At 33.7% G+C, this 20,019-nt stretch overlaps 1 protein-coding gene and 1 long non-coding RNA gene across 2 annotated transcripts in view; both read left to right on the plus strand.

The window, feature by feature from the left end:
- Dll (homeotic protein distal-less) overlaps positions 1-4,946 on the plus strand; it is a 46,792-nt gene extending 41,846 nt beyond the window's left edge. The window contains exons 3-5 of the mRNA XM_089099432.1: positions 2,960-3,369; positions 3,681-3,720; positions 3,926-4,946. Of these exons, the coding sequence (XP_088955558.1) occupies positions 2,960-3,369; positions 3,681-3,720; positions 3,926-4,345 (870 nt within the window). The 3' untranslated portion in view covers positions 4,346-4,946. The remainder of the gene's footprint in view (positions 1-2,959; positions 3,370-3,680; positions 3,721-3,925) is intronic.
- Positions 1-20,019, plus strand: part of LOC148945125 (uncharacterized) — a 210,738-nt gene that overhangs the window by 101,165 nt on the left and 89,554 nt on the right. The window lies entirely within an intron of this gene.

Below are 20,019 nucleotides of genomic sequence, written 5' to 3' on the forward strand. Positions count from 1 at the left end.
GCTTAAGTAAAACAAAAAATTGATGTGTATATTTAGGGGTGGATTTGTAATCGTTAGTTTCAACAAAATGATTTATAGATTTAAGTTAGTTAAGCTAAATTGAGATGTCGCTAAGTGTCTCATTATAAATTTTCTCTTCCATTCTTTTTTCAAGTTTGTATGCTTTAGTTTATATTCAAGTATCTAATTACGATTCAAATACGCATTTATGCTAAATAAAAAAAAAACATTACTAATATTTCAAAACCAAAGTTTAATAACCTATGGAATTAGAGTACAAAGTAAGGATTATTTATCAAGTTAAAAACAAAAAAAAAACTAAAAAATAGATTTGACTTTCCCGGAAAAATTTGGTTTTGCTACTCTGAAAAAAGGCTATGATAGATTTATTCCCGTTACAATCCACTTTTAAAGATTTAGGAATAGCAAGTATGCTAATTATACTGGATACCCAAATAGATTTGAATCAAATCGTTCATGGGAATGAACAGTAAGCAAAAAGGGATATCGTCAGTAGAAGCCCAAACTTTAAAAATGTTCATTTTTACAGCAATAATATATATATATATATATATATATATATATATATATATATATATATATATATATATATATATATATATATATATATATATATATATATATATATATATATATATATATATATATATATATATATATATATATATATATATATATATATATATATATATATATATATATATATATATATATATATATATATATATATATATATATATATATATATATATATATATATATATATATATATATATATATATATATATATATATATATATATATATATATATATATATATATATATATATATATATACGGTACTGTTCTAATAGGTAACCAAAAAAGGACTGTATTAAGGGCAGACATGTATTCCAGGAAAATAAATATCCACAATTTACTAAAGCTTTCTTATGAATTGCAATTTTTCTATTTGATTAATTTCCCTACCCCGCCCCACTTGTTGCATATATCAGGCCCGTGACTTGGATGAATGGGCAACCAATAGGCGAGCCACATGTAAAACATCGGATATTATAGGGAAATTGTAAAGATAATGAGGGGAGGGGGCGTACGAATTTCCGTCTCCAGCGTACACAATATGAACATAAAATTTTAAATGTTTGTGACTAAATTACTAATTATAATTCTATAAAATTTCTTTTTACTTGTTAGTTTAACAATAAAACAACATTTTTGTTTTTTGAGCAACTCGTTTTTATGTAGTTTCCATAGCTGACGGTGACCCAGTGGCGTAAATTGAAGGTGGCGGAAAAAAGCATGTGCTTCCCCTAGTCTCCCCCCTAGGTTTAGAAAAATACATTCATGTGGATGTTTTTCATATTGATAATTTGAAAATAATGACAAACTTGCCCCCTCATAGATTTTGAAAAATGCATCTCCACCCTAACTTTTCATGAAATGACACCATTGTAGTAGACCGTTCAAGTCATTGGTCAGGAAAGCATAATTTTTATTGATTTTTCTGCATCTGTAAATGATCAACTACATCTTATCTCTTAAGTTAGGCTGTCATCCAATTCATCCCATTAAAAAAAAAAAAAATAGAAATTATAAAAATCCATATATCCTAGAAATACGTGAAGTCTTTAGAAATCCCAGTTCTTGGCTATCAGATTTCTCAGTGGTAAAGAATCTTGGCGTCTTTGAATGATTACCAGTCACCTGTAATCATGGCTTAAGTAGCTCAAGTTGTCCATCTTTTCTTATTTTCAAAGTACCTGTTTGGATTATTGGCTATCTAATATGACAGTTCTGAGATATTCGGATTTTCCTACTTGTCGGCATTTCATTCACCTTGTCACTCGATTCCACTGAATGAATAAAGTGTCTGGTGGATAAGTCTGTGTGTGGCGTGAAAAAGCTTGATTTCTAATCCCTTGGTTCTTTGGGTACTTAGGAAGACTTTGAAGAGATTCTTGAGTTTATTCGGATACTCTTATCGCCTGTGAATATCGCAATGGCTGGTACTTCGTCTGCTTCGGCAAAAGGAACTCACAATTGAATACTAATGAGGTGACAAGGTGTTTGCCTTCTTGTAATAGATAAGACTTTAGATGACATACGATTTTTGAATACTTTTACTTATAGATTTTAGAAGACCCTATACCTCATTTTCAGCTACTACAACTAGCTACACTGGTTTAAAACTACTGTATGACTAACGATATCTAAATCCAAGAGGTTACTATCTCTGCTACCAGATAAAAATTTTGGAGTTACATTTTTCCCACCAAGCATAACACATTTTCACCACACCATGTGTCTTTGTACTAAATATGGTAAACTTCTGCCACGCGTGGTGCGAGTCATCTGGTGTACACCATTTTTAAAATGGACAAACCCTCCCCTCAATTAAGGTTACAAAACAGCCGTGCCATCGGAAATTAGTTATGAGGGACTAGGGAGGGTGACAATTGTCAAAAGAATATGAAAAAGGCGAATTATACCACATTTCAGAAATATTGGAGAAATCTTTAAAGTCATGTAATTTTTGGGAAGCCCCTGCCACCAACTCCGCTGTTGCGCACGTATCATTTTTCACACGTCTATATTTTTCAAAATAATATTTCAGAACTTTGTACACTGTGTCTATATACAAGAATTCTGATACAAGTCATAGATTTTGTAGGTTTGCAGATTTAGATCCAGGACTGAGCCCAGAATCTGATTTTGACTGTAGTCCTACACAGCTCAGTTAGAAGGTATCAAATTAAAAGAAGGTCTTTGTCTAGCTATCATTTGTTCACCTGGCTCATAATTGCGTATAATTTTCAGATTTTGGGAGGTTTGGACCCTCTTCAGATCCCTCTTCTGGCAAGGCCATTCCTCAGAACTCAATTTTCAAGTCCGTAATTTTGATAATATTCTTGAGGTGAACAGTTGTTTTCTTTTGTAGGTGAAAATATGGTTCCAAAACCGTAGAAGTAAATACAAAAAGATGATGAAGGCTGCCCAACAGCAAGGAGGTGTTCCTGGCAACGCTTTAACTCATCCAAATCCTTCCAGTCCACAAATGAGTGACTCCGAAGCTGAAGACTCTCCTAGTCCAGTAGGTAGTCAGCAGGGATATATGCATTCAGGTGCACCACATCATGCTCAACATCAGCCAGGCACCCCAGTAAATGAGCTGTCTCCACCACCTCCGGCGATGTCTAATAGTCCTCCATTGTCAACTACACCATGGGATGTCAAGCCTCATATAGGAGATGCAGGTCTGATACATCACCAGCCAGGAGTTGGGTACTTGCCGCCTCACCAGTATTCATGGTATCCATCGGGACCCCCAGGAATAAACCATCAGGGATTGCTAACATAATGCAGCCATCTAGATAGGTTGTCACAGACGTAGATCTCTAATGATGGTATGCGTTTTTAATGTGCAATAAGTGATGGTGGACTTCATAGAAAAATTACGAATTTATAAGCTCGATGACTTTCAAAAAATCATCCGGTTATTTTTATTTTTAAGTTACGGTTCTGTAAAGATGATGTACACGATTATTGAAGCTTTTAGTGCTTTCTGTTAAAACTTGAACATTGTGATTTCGGATATCTTATACAGTGTAAATAAACATTTGTGCTTATGAAACAATAAGTTTATGAATATATGTTTAAAGAACGACTAAACGAACGATCTTTAGAAAAGCACCTCCGTTGGTACAGGCCTTTATTTTTTAAGCAAGGTATTTCCAATTATTTTCAGTTGGTTTAGATTTCAAAGTCCTGCAACTGATTGCACTTTTCTTATAACTCGTGGGACCGGACCTGGAATCCACAAACCCTAAACCACTGATTAAACCACAGTTCTCGAGTCTGTAATTTTGATAATATTCTTAAAGTGAATAGCTGTTTTCTCTTGTAGGTGAAAATATTTTTTCAAAACCGGAGAAGTAAATACAAAAAGATCATGAAGGCAGCTCAACAGCAAGGAGGTGCTCCTGGCAACACTATAGCACATTTAAACCCTTCCAGTCCACAAATGAGCGACTCCAAGGTGGAAGACTCTCCTAGTCCTGCTGATAGTCAGCAGGGATATATGCATTCAGGTACCCCACATCATGGTCATCATCAGCCAGGCACCCCGGTTAATGAGCTGTCTCCACCACCTCCAGCGATGTCTAATAGTCCTCCATTGTCAACCACGCAATGGGATATCAAGCCCCATATAGGAGATGCTGGTTTGATACATCACCAGCAAGGGGTTGGATACTTACCACCTCACCAGTATTCATGGTATCCATCGGGAGCCACTGGGATAAATCATCAGGGATTGCTTATGTAGTGCAGCCATCTAGATAACGGTTGTGAACGCATATTTATAATGATGATATATGTATAAATGTGCAATAAGTGACAGCATACTTTTCAGAAAAAATTGCGAAGTTTTAAGGCTGATGAATTTAAAGAAAAAACAAAATCATTCAGCTCGTTTTTTGTTGTTGTTTTTTTGCGGTTATGTAAAGGTTTTGTACAGGATAATTAAAGTTTTTAATGCTTTCTCATAAAGCTCGAACATTGTGATTTCGGATAATTTATACAGTGTAAATAAGTATTTGTGCATAAGAGACTATTAACTTGTGAATGCACGTTAAAAGAACGATTAAAATATGTTTTTTTTCTTTTAGAATTAAGATTCTTTTTGAAAGGTCTTTTTTTCATAATTAGAGCGTTGCCAATCTAAATCTCTCGGTCTGAATCTAAAAATTAAAACTTCTGCAACTAATTACATTTAACTGAATGGCAGCCCAAAATCAAAAGAAAGTAATTTCAATAAAACTCATTTTTCCTGTGCTTATTAGACTTAATTTCGTCGTTTGGAAAACGAGGCTTAAAGACTAACCTTTTTTTTGTTCAATTTGATGACAAAGTGAATTTAAGGTAAAATGGGTGTTTGAGTACATGGGGAGGGAGTAAATATAAAGTAAACAGAGCAACTTTAGAGAAGAAATCTTTTGATGAATTTGGCAATTTGTGTGTGACCGTGGAGGAGGCACCCTGCGACGGAAGAGCATCCGGAAAAACAGCTAGATTAACATTATGCTAGGATGATTGGTTTCAGAATGCCCCAAAATTAAATCGGTTAAGCTGTTAAGTATTAACTGCTCAAAAGTGAAGATTTTTTGATATGGTAAAGTTTTGTGGTACACAGTGGTGTCGTTTTGGGGGGGGGGGAGGCATGGGGGCAGTTGCACCCCTCATAATTTTAAGAAAGCAAAATTACTGTATAGCCCATGCCCCTTGACTCTCCAGATGTAGACCTATCTCGCCCTCCCCCGCCCCCAATAAAAATGCTGGAGCTATGCCTCTGGTGGTACATGTCAAGGTGACGCAAAGGTGTACTTTATAATTGAAAAGAAAGAAGAAAGTAAGAATATGAGAGAAAGAAGGAAGTTGAGGAAAGAAAACAAGGAATGCATAATGCTACCGACAGGAGAAAAGGTACGATTAAAAAAAAACGCCTAGGTATAGTCGATGTTTATAATTCCCACAAATGCAATTTCGTGGAATCTGTCGACTGTGGAAAACCAATTCAATGCATTAATTCAGAGAGTAAGTTGAAGATAGAATTGTAAATTCAAAAATGAATAAAGAAAAATGAAAGATCGACTGGTTATATTAATTTTGATTTTTCAAAACACTCTGTTATTTTCTGTTCTAAAGAGAGGTGCTTTCATATTTGAGCTTATTAATTAAGTAAGAAGAGCAATTTATAAGTAATTAGTGATATATGCGTGTCCAAAGTAATTCTTGAGTAAGACTAAAGAATTAAAAAAAACAAATTGCAAATTCTACGTCTTTAGATTTTCTCGTTTTTCTTTCCTTTAAGAAAGTATTTTAATGGATTTTGTATATTAATTTCAAAGATTTAATCAAACTGTTTTTTAAAAATAAGCAATAATAAAAAAATATGGGCGCTTGAAAAAAAACTTGTTTTTTTGATTAAGCAGGTTAGTATAAGTTAGGATGTTTATAAAGAAAACTGTCAAAATTTTATTTTTATTTTTAATCCAAAATACTTATAGGCTGCCTAAATATGCTACCCAAATAACAATAACAATTATTTAGCTCAAGGAATAAAATATGTTATTCTAGTCAACTTCGCTGAATTCGAAAACACAGCTGGAATTTTAATCATTTACAGTATTTACACCATCATTTTTGGAAGTTTATTTTTTTCTTTTTTTTCATGCGTTAAGTAACGATAATTCAATCGAAAAAGTTTTGAAAATCCTTACCAAGAATTATGGGTGCTAAGAAAAATTTTGATTATAATTTTGAATTTATAGCGAACCTTATATGAGAATTTTTCTAAACAATTGAAATGTGTTTTTGGGAAAAACACATTACAACCAAATATCACAAAAACAAAAAACAACTATTGCACAGAAAGCTAGACGGACAGGAAAGTTCTTATTGCATGTTCGAATATAATTTGAATACAATTCGAAGCACATTTCGTCGAGGTCCAAGTCGAAGATAACTCGAGTACAATTCAAAGCACAAACGAAGTGTCTTGAGTTGAAAACTTTGCCCTCAGGTGTTATTTATGGAAAACAGCTCTAACCGTGAAACCACATTTAAGATCTTTATCCATTAAAAAAAAGTTAATTTTACCAGGATTTGGCAAAAAGAATAAAAATAGAATAAAGAAATACCTGAGCAATGGGAAAATTCTGGTTGTGTCTTCAAATCAGTGGACTATAAAATGCAGTTATCAATAGGAAGCAGCTTTTTTGACGAAACAAAATATGGATCTTTTCTATACAATCAAAATTGAATTTTTACGAAAAATATATCAACGCCCGAATTTGCAAGAAGTGTGAACTATGGATAAATTTTGATTGTTTCTCAAATTCATCATAAAATTTAGGGTACTTATTTAGTAGTCGGGCAACACGCGAGAAATGAAGTTTGTTAATGCTAATGACGTAAGACATATTTATGATAAAAATATAATAGTTTAAAAACAAATTTGAGCTGTATATTTGTCCATTAGGGGGAGGGGGACAAAGCATAGCATATATTAAATACATAACCTAACCTAGGTACCTTTTTTGCCCCTTTAATCCCAAAAAAACTAAAGTTTAAATATTTTTCACTGAGTAAGCAATACCTCACTAGGCAGCGGAAAACTGTTTTTCAATAGGATATTTGAGATTCTATATGCGGTTCTTCTCGCGTGTTGCCCGGCTACTAAATAAGTACCAAATTTAGCAGCTGGTGGTCTGGTTTTAACAAAGAAGCTTACCTATCTATTCTGGCAGTTTTCATGATGATAAGAATTCAGGAGCTTCCTCCCCTCTGTAAGAATGCGTCGAAGCTGTAGATGGGATTTCGTCCAGACGTCAAACAGCACAACTAGTACACTAATTTACCTCCCACCAATTTTCACTAGGATCTGATCTTGCTTCCCATCAAGTTTTGCTAAGATCTAACAAATGTTCTTAAATGTTCTTAACAAATGTTCTTGACAGTGTTCTAAATGTTGTGTACAAATGTTCTTAAATTATTAAGTGTTAATTATTAAAAGTTATTAAGATTGCAGTGTAAAAGTCCCAAATCCAAACATACCAAGTATAAATTTCCTACATCGTGATTGATTTCCAACAATATCAGTATTTTAGGGTTTGTTGCTATTTAATTACCGATCTGAAGCAAATATTAATATTTAGAAGTACAAGTACTAAATCAAAACATGCTTTGTATATATTTTAGAAACTGCATTTAATTCCCACTTTAGATCGTAGTTGATGGTCCATGATATCGTTGATTACAAGTCAAAGGATAATACAGCAGTATAGATCTCGAAAACCATTCTGCGACTACCCTTATCACGACGACTGCTTCTGCGTTTGTGCTCTTAATTAGTACTAACTGTTAATACTGATAAATCTTATTAATCAAGATTACTACTAGTCCTACATAAATGAAAGTATCCCAATTAAAAACGCAGAGTCATTAAATTTAAAAAAAAAACACAATAAGAAAGTTTTCAGTGAAATGTACGAAGCGAACATGAAACTTCAATCGAAGAGAAATTTACTTAAATGAAATGTCGAACCTAAACTGATTATAAATTATTATGAATAAAAATATCAAACCTAAAATAAACAGAAATTAAAATGAAACTGAATCTATATTAAAATGAACATAAATTATCACAAACAAAGGTCGGGTTACCGCTCCTCAGACTTTTCCAAAAAGTCTAGCTAGAGTATTATGAAGGCTTTGCTGAAAACAAAATTGGTTTTTAGTTAAACAGTTTTTCTTTTTTCTATATGCAACAGTCCATTTGGTTGTATCCATCTAATCCATGATAAATATCACATACAGTCAATCTAATTAAATATGTTATCAATTTCCATAAGGGGTCTCTTTCTTTTAATCCATCCCTTTCAAATATACTAAAAATCAATCAGGTAAATTAATTTTTTAACTAGGCTGTTCATGTAAAATGCAAATTCAATAAAATAAAAATAACCCTATTGTCTTTCGGAGGGTTTAAGATGTGGCACTGTCATATTTATTTTGGTAAACTTTTCAATATTGGATATTATAAAGCTTCATTTTGTTTTATTGTTTCAGAAAGACCATGTTTTCACAAATGTTGTCAAAAAGTTTGTAGTAACGAACCGTGAGTAAGGAGCGATGCGGCTCAATAGTCATCGAACCTCTAAGAAATAGTCTTGATAACAATAGATACATCGAAAGAATCGAATTTTAATGCTTGTGCAAAATATGTATTCATATTTTGATCAAATTTAATGGTAGGCCTACCCATTAAAAGTTACGAGCCCGAGAAAATTTGCCCAATTTTTGGAAAAGGGGGAAAACACCCCCAAAAAATCAAGTGATCTTGATAAAAATCACTACATCAGATTCAGCATACCGAAAAACCCTACTGTAGTGGTTTTAAGCTCTTATGCACAAAAATCTGGAATTTTGCCAGCAGAAACATCACGGAAACGGAAACGTGTAGCTTTTTTCCATGGGCGATCATGTCGAACCAGAGATCATAGAAGATTGTGAGAGGGCTCATTTGATTGAAATCAAAAGTTCTAGCGCCCTTTTTAAGTGACAATAAATATTGGAGGGCAACTATCCCCCCCCCTTCCACGCTTATTTTTCCTCAATGTCCCCTGATCAAAATTTTGAGATAGTAATTTTGTTAAACAAATCGAAAAATCTAATAGCTATGTTTTTGAGATTGACTTAACCTCTCACAGTCCCCGGGGGAAGGGCTGGAAGTTATGAACTTTGCCCATTGTTTACATATGGTATTGGTTATTGGGAAGTATACAGTCGTGTTAAAGAAGGGTTTTTCTTGTTGGGGGGGTCAGGAGGGCGAGGTTACGTGGGAGGATGTTTCCATGGAGAAATTTTTAATGGGGGAAGAGAATTTTCCATGGAGGGGAGCCGGATTTCCCAGCATTATTTAAAAAAACAATCAGAAATTAAATAAAAAAACAACAAGTTTTTCAACTGAAAGTAAGGAGAAACGTTAAAATTAAAAACGAACAGATATTATTATGCATATGAGGGGGGGAGTGTGTCCCTCTCATATCTCGCTCTTTACTCTAAATTTTTGTTTAGTACTTTTAAAAGAGCTATTTGTTCTAATTAAACTGCCTTTGTGATTCAGGCGTCATTCTTAAAGAATTGGGGCAAAATTCAAACTGTAGCGTAAAGAGCGAGATATTGACGAGGGAAGACCCCCCCTCAAATACGTAATAGTTGTTGTTCGTTTTAAATTTTAATATCTCTTCTTACTTTCAGTTGAAAAAGCTTTTTTTTTAATTTAATCTTCGTTTTAAGTCCATTCTCTTCAAGTGTACAGAAAATACAATTGGGCTACGGAAACTTCAAATTAACCAATCTATTTAATTTTAAGTAAAGTCTAAAGAATATTCCAGCCTCTTGAGGGATCTAAGGGGAAAATTATCTAACGTTTTTTTTTGGGGGGGGGGGGAGTTTGAGTTTTTGTCCCAATTCTTTAAGAATAGCTCCTGAAACACAAGGGAGTACAAGAACTAAAGTACTAAGAAACTTCAGCATGAAGAGCGAGGTACAGAAGAGGAAGTAGCTCCCCCAAAATACGGCTAAATTTCTGTTCATTTTAAATTTTAATGTAAAAATTAAAAAAAAAATACAAAATAATTAAAATTAATTTTTACTAAATTTAACGTATTTTACTAAATTTATATATTTTACTAAATTTAGTAAAAACTAAATTTTTACTAAATTAAATTAATTAATTTTCACTAAATTTAAGGTAAAAATTTAATTTAAAATTTACTTAATTCACACTATAGTGATGAAATATTTGACAAAATGCGCTACAAAAACAGGTGCACTTTGATCTAAAAAAGAGGTTCTGAAGTCCTGAGATGGTTTACAATATGTTTTTGTCAATATATTGTTGTCATAGAGCTATGTCTTAGTCATTTGTCATTGAGTCACCAAAATATATTTTTGTCATTTTGCTAGTCGTGTATGATTTCTTCAAGAAACAAAATTACATAAATGTAATACTAACAATTGAAAGCGATCAGCTAACTTTTTCCCTGGAAAAAGGAAAACATACGACTTTTCGAAGTTAAGCAACCATATAGCAAAGACATTTAAAGAGGTTACAAAGCAAATAAACTCAAAATATTAATTATTAAACAATGTTTGCCTCTTTTTTCATGTTGTTGCAGAAGGTCTGGGGAGCTCTTTGGTTTCTCCTTTTTGTTTTTTTCTGTGTTTGTCTGTTGTTTATTTTCTTTTTTTCTTTTTCATTATCCATACTAATCTTGTACCATTTATAAGACACCTGTACGTTTTATTTTTTTTAAACATTTACAAAAGTTCGGTTGAAGAAATGTAATCCTTATAGGGTGATTAACTAAAAAAACAAGTTGCTTTAACTGAAAGTAAGGAGCGACATTAAAACTTAAAACGAACAGAAATTCTTCTGTATATGAAAGGGGCCGTCCCCTCCTCAACGCCTCGCTCTTTACGCTAAATTTTTTTGTTGTTTTAAAAAATAAAGTTGTGAAACAAAGTCAAACTTTAGCGTAAAGAGCGAGGCGTGAGGAGGGGACAGCCTCTTTTATGTACAGAATAATTTCTGTTCGTTTTAAGTTTTAATGTCGCTCCTTACTTTCAGTGAAAAAACTTGTTTTTTTTAGTTAAATTCTGAACGTTTTTGAATTAATGCAGCTTTGATTTTGGCTCACCATACTTGAATAATTAAAACGAAATTCGCATATTAATTTTCCTTTTTTTGGCTACTTAGCTTTCTCGAAATTTTGTTCTGACATAATTTACGAATAAACTTACGTAACGAATTTCTCTAGTCGTATTTTTGTATGACGTATATTATCGAGTTCGCTCCCTAGTCAATACCTCGCTCTTTACGCTAAAGTTCGAATTTTATTCGAATCACAAACCCCTGAACTTTAGCGTAAACTTTACTAAAAAACTTTAGCGTAAAGAGCGAGGTATTGACTAGGGGCAAACCTCTCATATACGTAATAATTTCTGTTCGTTTTAAGTTTTAATGTTGCTCCTTATTTTCAGTTGAAAAAAAAATTGTTTTTTTCTTTAATTTCTGATCGTTTTTAAATAATGCTGCGAAATCTGGCGCCCCCTTCATGGAAATGTTCCTTCCCCCAAGGAAATATCCCCCATGGAAAGATCCTCCCCCGCAATCCCTACTCCAACCCCAAAACCCCACTAGAAAAAAAATCCTCCTGAAAACACCTGTATAGGCTACTTCCCAATAACCAATACTATATGTAAACAATGGGCAAAGTATATAACTTGCAGCCCTTCCCCGGGAACTGTGGCGGATTAAGTCATTCTCAAAGACATATTAATTAGATTTTCGACTATGCTGAACAAAATGACTATCTCAAAATTTTGATTGGGTGACTTCGGGAAAACAATGAGCGTGGGAGGGGGCCAAGCTGCCCTCCAATTTTTTTGGTCACTTAAAAGGCAACTAGAACTTTTAATTTCCGTTCGAATGAGCCCTTTCACGATATTCTAGGACTACTGGATCGATACAATCACCCCTGGGAAAAAAAATAAATAAAAATTAACACGCATCCGTGATATTCTGGCAAAAAATACAAAATTCTACATGTTTGCAGATAGGAGCTTGAAACCTCTATAGTAGGGTTCTCTGATACGCTGAATATGATGGTGTGATTTTCATTAGAGTTCTATGAATTTTAGGGTGGTTTCCCCATTTTTTCGAAAATAAGGCAAATTTTCTCAGGCGCGTAACTTTTGATGGGTAAGACTAAACTTGATGAAACTTATATATTTGATTCTCTCATAAAAATCTGATTCTTCTGATTTATCTATTGGTACATCAGTTAGTTACCACGAACTGTTTGATTAGCTCAGTGGTGTCAATCTCAGGAGCTAGGAATGAGGACTCGTGCACAATAGATTTTCCCCCTGCAGATTTTGAAAAAGACACGCGACCCGGCTCAACAGTAACCGAAACTCTAAAAAACGGAATTTTGATGCCAACGGATACATCAGAAGAATCAAATTTTTATGCTGAATTCAAATATATAAGTTTCATCAAGTTTAGTCTTAACCATCAAAAGTTAACAATCCCCAAAATTCATAGAACTTTAACGAGAATCACACCATCAGATTCAGCGTATCAGAGAACCCTACTATAGAGGTTTCAAGTTCTTATTTGCAAAAATGTGGAATTTTTTATTTTGATGCGTGTTTATTTGTTTGTTTGTTTTTTGTTTTTTTTTCCAGGGGTGATCGTATCGAACCAGTAGTACTAGAATATCGTGAGAGGGCTCATTCGAACAGAAATCAAAAGTTCTAGTGTCCTTATTAAGTGACCAAAAAAATTGGAGGGCAACTTGGCCCCCTCCCATGCTCATTATTTCCCGAAGTCAACCAATCAAAATTTTGAGATAGCCATTTTGTTCAGCATAGTTGAAAATCTAATTAATATATCTTTGAGGATGACTTAATCTCTCACTGTTACCGGGGGAAGGGCTGCAAGTTATAAACTTTGCCCATTGTTTACATATAGTATTGGTTATTGGGAAGTATACAGGACTGGTGTTTTCAGGAGGAATTTTTTTCTAGTGGGGTTTCGGGTTTGGAGTCAGGTTGACGGGGGAGCACCTTTCAACAGAAGAGATGTTCTGAGGGGAAGGAACATTTCTATGCAGGGGGCATCAGATTTCCCAGCATTATCTAAAAACGAACAGAAATTCAATAAAAAAAGCAATTTTTATCAACTGAAAGTAAGGAACAACATTAAAACTGAAAACGAACAGAAATTATTAGGGATTTGAGGGGGCTCTCCACCTAGTTAATGCCATACTCTTTAAGCTAAAGTTTTTTAGTAAAGTTTACGCTAAAGTTCAGGGGTTTGTGATTCGAACAAAATTCGAACTTTTGCGCAAAGAGCGAGGTATTGACTAGGGAGCAAGCTCGCTAATATACGCAATACAAAAATACGAATATAGAAATTTGTTACGTAAGTTTATTCGTAAGTTAAGTCAGAACAAAATTTCGAGAAAGCCAACTAGCCAAAAAACGGAAAATTAATATGCGAATTTCGTGTTAACTATTCATGTACGGTGAGCCAGAATCAAAGCTGCATTAATTCAAAAACGTTCAGAAATTAACTAAAAAAAACAAGTTTTTTTTTAACTGAAAGTAAGGAGTAACATTAAAACTTAAAACGAACAGAAATTATTCCGTATATGAAAGGGACTGTCCCCTCCTCAACGCCTTGCTCTTTACGCTAAAGTTTGACTTTGTTTCACAACTTTATTTTTTAAAACAATAGAAAACTTTAGTGTAAAGAGCGAGGCGTTGAGGAGGGGACAGCCCCTTTCACATACGGAATAATTTCTGTTCGTTTTAAGTTTTAATGTCGCTCCTTACTTTCAGTTAAAAAACTTGTTTTTTTTTAGTTAATCATTGAAAAAATTGAAATGGTAAATTCGCTACCCCTAGATATTGAAAAGTACTCCCACCTTAATTTTCGTGAATTGACGCAACTGGATAAGTCTAACCCATAGTTATCTACCCTATATATTCTATTCCAAGCTAACGTATCGTTTTTTAATTCTGTTGACCAATCAATAAGTAATCAAAGGATCTTTTGCATCATTAAACGATACAGTAATATTTGACACACGTTAGTCAATTTAATAAAAATGCAGAACTTGCTTCCTCCCTAATAAATTCAATAACTGTACAAAGATTTTTTTTTTCTTTTTTTATGCATGGAATATTTATGTGAAAATTTCTAAGAAACTAGATGACAGGAACACGGGACATGGGGTCGTATATCCAAACAATGACATGCGAAGAATCCATTTCGGGGGAATAAGATTTTAAGTGGGATACAGTTTAAAAAAAACTAATTACAAGCATATTATGGAAAATGTGTGAACTTATTAGGGAACATCCGAAGTACGGAGCCGTAATAATTCCTCGAGCGTGAACCTCTTATGCACACGTTTGTGTCTAGATACCTGCAAAAGAAAGTATTTTTCAATACAGATAAAAAAAAGATGGGAAACATTTAAAATTGATGAGGGTGTTATATAACGAAAACATTATGAAACATAAATCACGAAGAAAGGAAGAAAACGAGGACAATTAACAGCCAGTGAAAAAATTGAAAAATTATGCAAATATTTCGGTCTAGATCTCCGCTTGACCGTCCTCAGTGCAGAATAAAACTGACAAAAATATAAAAACCAAACCGTAAAATAAAAACACCAAACTAAAATTGGACGACCCTTCCTTAGTAACGGTAACGGTTTTAACGAAAACATTAAAATGAAAATACACCTTAATATTACAGTACGAACCGGGTTGTAGCGTAAGTCTTCCCATTCTAGTTGGACAAAAATTGCTTTCCGATTGTAGGTCTGTATGATAGTTAAATCTTACAGCTAGGAGGGGTACTTGAATTTTAGGATCTAAGTTAGGAATACTAGCTTAACATACGTATGCCAGCCAATTTCTTTGGAGTTTTTCAGTTCTCAATTTAAATTCTAATTTCTTTAATTCCAATTACTAATTACCAATTCCCAATTTTAAAATTGAATTTTATTATCATGATTTACCTTTTGATTTAAGTATTATCAGGTAAAACAATTTTATTCATATAAAGTATATTCCGTTTTTTTATCCCTTATTTTTCATTTTGTTTGTGTTTGTAGTTTACAAATGATTTATTTTAGTGAAATACTCATTTTGTGAGTTAATTGCTAAATAAATTCATTCATGCTGACGGCCTTCAACAGCTTTGCGGAAATGTTTTGTTCAGAAGCGCCAATAGCGAAGGATGGCGTTTCCCTCCTATATTCTGAAAAATAACGTTGGCTGGTAATTTAATTTAAAAAATAGAAATTGAAAGATTGCCCTCTATATTTTCAAAAATACCTTTATTGCGTCTTCATTTCAGAAAAAAACAAAGTGCATTATTTGTGTCTTCCTTCTAGAGAACTGGAAAAAAATCTTCGCCCTCTTCCTGCCTATATTTGTGTCAAATGGTGCCCCTGGTTTTGTCAAACTTGGATGGTATTTTCTGGTCGACACCCTATATTTTTGGGTCTTCTCGGCATCATCCTCTTAATCACAAACACAAAGTACATCTGCCGTCGTTTTTTGTAATTAATATTAAATAAAAAGACAAGTTTTTTAACTGAAAGTAAGGAGCGACATTGAAACTTAAAACGAACAAAAATTATTCCGTATATGAAAGGGGCTGTACCCTCCTCAACGCCTCGCTCTTTACGCTAAAGTTAGACTCTTTGTAACAACTCCACTTTCTAAAACAATAAGAACTTTAGCGTACAGAGCGAGGCGTGAAAGAGGGAACAGCCCCGTTTATATACGGAATAATTTCTGTTCGTTTGAAGCTTTAATTTCGCTTCTTGCTTTCAGTTAAATTTTTTTTTTTTTTAATTTAATTTCTGAACATTTTTCAACTAATGCATGTTCGAATTTGGCTCACCGTACATGAAAAATTAAAACAAGATTTGCATATTAATTTCGGCTGATTTTTTTCCGTATATGAAGGGTTACCCCTCTTCAATACATTATTCTCTACGATAAAGCTGTTAGCACTTTAAAAAACTTCCTATTCCAATTCAACCGCTCCTGTGTTTCAATTAAATAAAAAAACAAGCTTTTAAACTGAAAGTAAGGAGCGACATTAAAACTTAAAACGAACAGAAATTATTCCGTATATGAAAGGGGCTGTCCCCTCCTCAACGCCTCTCTCTTTAAGCTAAAGTTTGACTCTGTCTCACATCTTTATTTTTTAAAACAATAAAAAGTTTGACTTTCTCACAACTCTATTTTTTAAAACAATAAAAAACTTTAGCGTAAAGAGCGAGGCGTTGAGGAGGGGACAGCCCTTTCATATACGGAATATTTTCTGTTCGTTTTAAGTTTTAATGTCGCTCCTTACTTTCAGTTTAAAAAGTAGTTTTTTTTAATTTAATTTCTGATTGTTTTTTAGTTAATGCAGCTTTTATTTGCATAAAAATTTTACTTTTCTTTTGCTAAATGGATGTCTTTACAAATTAACTTACGTAACTAACTTCTATATTCGTATATTTTTCTTCTGGCAAAAAATACAAAGTTGCAGATTTTTGCAGATATGAGCTTGAAACCTATGTAACAGGGTTTTCTGATACGCTGAATCTGACGGTGTGATTTAGATGATTCCCTCCACAGGAATGTCACCTAATCACGGGCAAAGAAGTTTCTTTTATCTCGCGAGTGAATTTGGTGTTAAGCCCACTCCAGGTTGTCATTCTATTTAAGGTATTTCCCCGATTTACTTTGCTTTTTTTTTGCTTTTTTTTCTATTTACTTCTTGTCTTTTCCTGTTTCTCTCTTTTTTCCTTTATTCCTTCATCAGATAAGATCTTCTATATCGTGCATACTTTTATGACCCGTACCTATTCTCATGGTTCTACTGCTCTGAAAATTATTACAAAATTGGTGGAAACTACTCTGCATAATTTTCAATTTTTTGTCTCGATTAATTCAGCCCGTTTTTCAATGTAAAGGAGTTCTTTTGATTCAGAAATCTATATACACATACGTTTGAGTAAATTACACATTCGTTAAAAAGAAGATGATAAAGTGGGGAAGAAAAGAAAAAGTAAAAAAAAAAAATCATAACTATATATTTTTTTTTTGTAAATCCATTATTACTACTGCTAACGGATCACTGCAGCACTAAGCTGCCTGAGCCAACAAAGCAGCACACTCTCCTCTATCTTAATCTATTCAAAGCTTCACTCCTTCCTCCCTTCCATTAAGTTCAAATCTTTTTGAAATCCTTCCTTTTGGCCTCTTTCCACTGTCACCAATGTCACCTGTTGACGAATGTCAACAGGAATGCACCAGTTTTTTTCTTTGCTCAGTAATTATATTATCAAGTTTTGTTACGTTTTTATACAACTTGCAGAAACTTCTGGCTAGTTCAACACTGGAGGGTATTTTGTTCCATTGAATAATAGATTTGTAAATGGGAGATTGCTGGGGAGCACTAGATACGCATTCAGGACTTGAATATGGTAAGATGGCTAAGCCGAGGATCAGTACTTCAGCGATTTTGTTATTTGAAGAAAGAAATTTGTAACTTCATGGAGATAAAAGGAAAGGAAATACCCAAACTTTAAAACAATGATTAGGTTGTAGATCTTGGGTTTTTAACTGATTTGATTATAGAACTGAATCTACTCAGTACACGTTTACAAGAAAAAATGAATTGATATGCCAGATGTATTGTGATCGAATTCATGATATTATTTCATTGACTTGGATTGTTAATTGTTGTGACATCATTGAATACGATTGGACTTAATTTGGATAGATTATAAGCGAAAGAAAAATGGCGAAGATCAAATATTTATATAGCCCTTTTTTAAATTTCATCCAGCGTTCACTTAACTTCAAAGATATTCCCCATGAATCGGTTGCAAGCACTGCCGTGAGATTTTTTGACAAGGAATCTGTCACACAAGCCGTAAGATTTATACGAGATCAATTAGATAAAGATGGAACCACTTTGAAAGAGCGTAGAAGCACAATAAATGCATCTGTTTTTGTAGAAGATGCAATTCATGCTATGAAGGAATTGGACGCTAAGGGTCCAATACTATAAGTTAACATATAGTATTGGTTATTGGGAAGTATACAGTACAGACGTTTTCAGGGAGATTTTTCCTGGTAGTGGGGGGGGGGGGTCGGGGGTTATGTGGGAGGATCTTTCCATGAAGGAAGTTTTCATGGGGGAAGGGACATAATGCACTTGTTGGGTGGATTCCATTCTTCCGGACTTCCGGACAGTACCTATAAATTTGAAAAAAAAATGCTCGTAAAATCTTTTTTAGAGTTTTTGGCTTCGTTTAACTTGCTCTCAGTATATCTAGCTTTGCTCTAATTACACATCACTACATTCTATTTAAAACAGACTCATTGGAGGGGGTAACTATTGAAAACATCGTCTTTATCTGTTGTGTTATCAAAAATTACTTATTAGTTTCACATTTTAGAGAAGTGGGCTCAGCTTCGCTCCTCCCCCCTAATTAAATGGAGTATACTGTCACTTGAAAACTTGAATTGGTCCCTTGACTTTATGCAGTATTGACTGGCAATAACGTAGCAAGGATTGCTCTTTGGGGTGGGGTCTATCAATACAAATGTATATTACATATTTGGATGGGACGGTGGTCACTTAGAATATGTCCAGCGAGCTTTCTGTTTGAAATTTTGATACTCTTGAAAAATACATTTTCGGAAAGAAAGCATTGTATATATATATGGTATTTCATTAAATGTCGTTAATTAAATCATTCTGGTCTGTAGCGTAAGGGAGGGGTAAGTTTCCCGTGTAGACAATCGTCTCTTTAGGAGGGGTAAGGAGTGGAATATCTCTTTAGGATATTCGAGGAGTGGAATAATATCTTTAGGATATTAGGATATTTAGGATTTTTGGAATATCTCTTTAGGAGGGGTAAGGAGCTGTTCCAAATCAAAATACACTAAGTAGATATTTGAAAATAATGGTGGGAGCTTCACAAGTATTAAATAACTGTTATTCTGTCAACTAAACGGTGCTAATGTTAAACGGATGTAATTAGTTATGTAAACATGAGTGGTTGTCTTGGACATTAATTTGTAATCTTTGTCTTATTGGTTTAAAACGCTAATTGCCCTGCGTATAGTCCACCTCCTTTTTGAAAAAATGGGAAGGATGCCAGAAACCCCATATATGCGTTTTTCAAATTCGAGTTCGGAAAATATATTAGAATGATCTTTCAAATGAATATGGAGGGGAAGCGAATGTGTTAAAGTCTTGTTGCAAAAAGCAACAGATAGCTATATAGTACCAACTAGGTTCGATAGGATTATAATGCAGCTTTTGAGCTCTTTCATGAAAAATACTGTTTAAAAGGTTTCGTGGGCTTAACAACTTCAGTTCTAATATAAAAGCTGAAAGTCTGAGATTGGATGTCTGATTCGGATTGAAAGTCTGAGGCAATTTAGAGACTTAAAAGTAACATTTGGCTGTTAGACCATGGTCATCTTTGTCGATGAAGGGTTTGGAAATTTTCCTAGTTCGTGTGCATTTGAGGGTATGGAAATTTGACTTTATGCGGTTACGAAGAAAACATAAATAAACATGCATCGTAATGACGCAGCTTTCCAATTGTTATAATAATCCGTGTCCTCCTTGTAGATGATTCCAGGTGACATTCTCAGTAACCAATTCTGTTCCTTAAAAGGAACAGAATTTTTTCATTTGTAAGGGGCCCCTCCTTAGCTCCTCGCTCGTTATACTAAAGTTTGTTATTGCTTTAAAAAAAGCTTTTCATTGAAATACAGTGGTCCTTGTGTTTCACCCGTTGTTTTCATAGAATTTTGACACAAAGC

Source organism: Artemia sp. Qi Xiang Cuo, chromosome 13 (assembly GCF_049724085.1).
Source record: "Artemia sp. Qi Xiang Cuo chromosome 13, ASM4972408v1, whole genome shotgun sequence".
In the NCBI taxonomy this organism is placed as follows: domain Eukaryota; kingdom Metazoa; phylum Arthropoda; class Branchiopoda; order Anostraca; family Artemiidae; genus Artemia; species Artemia sp. Qi Xiang Cuo.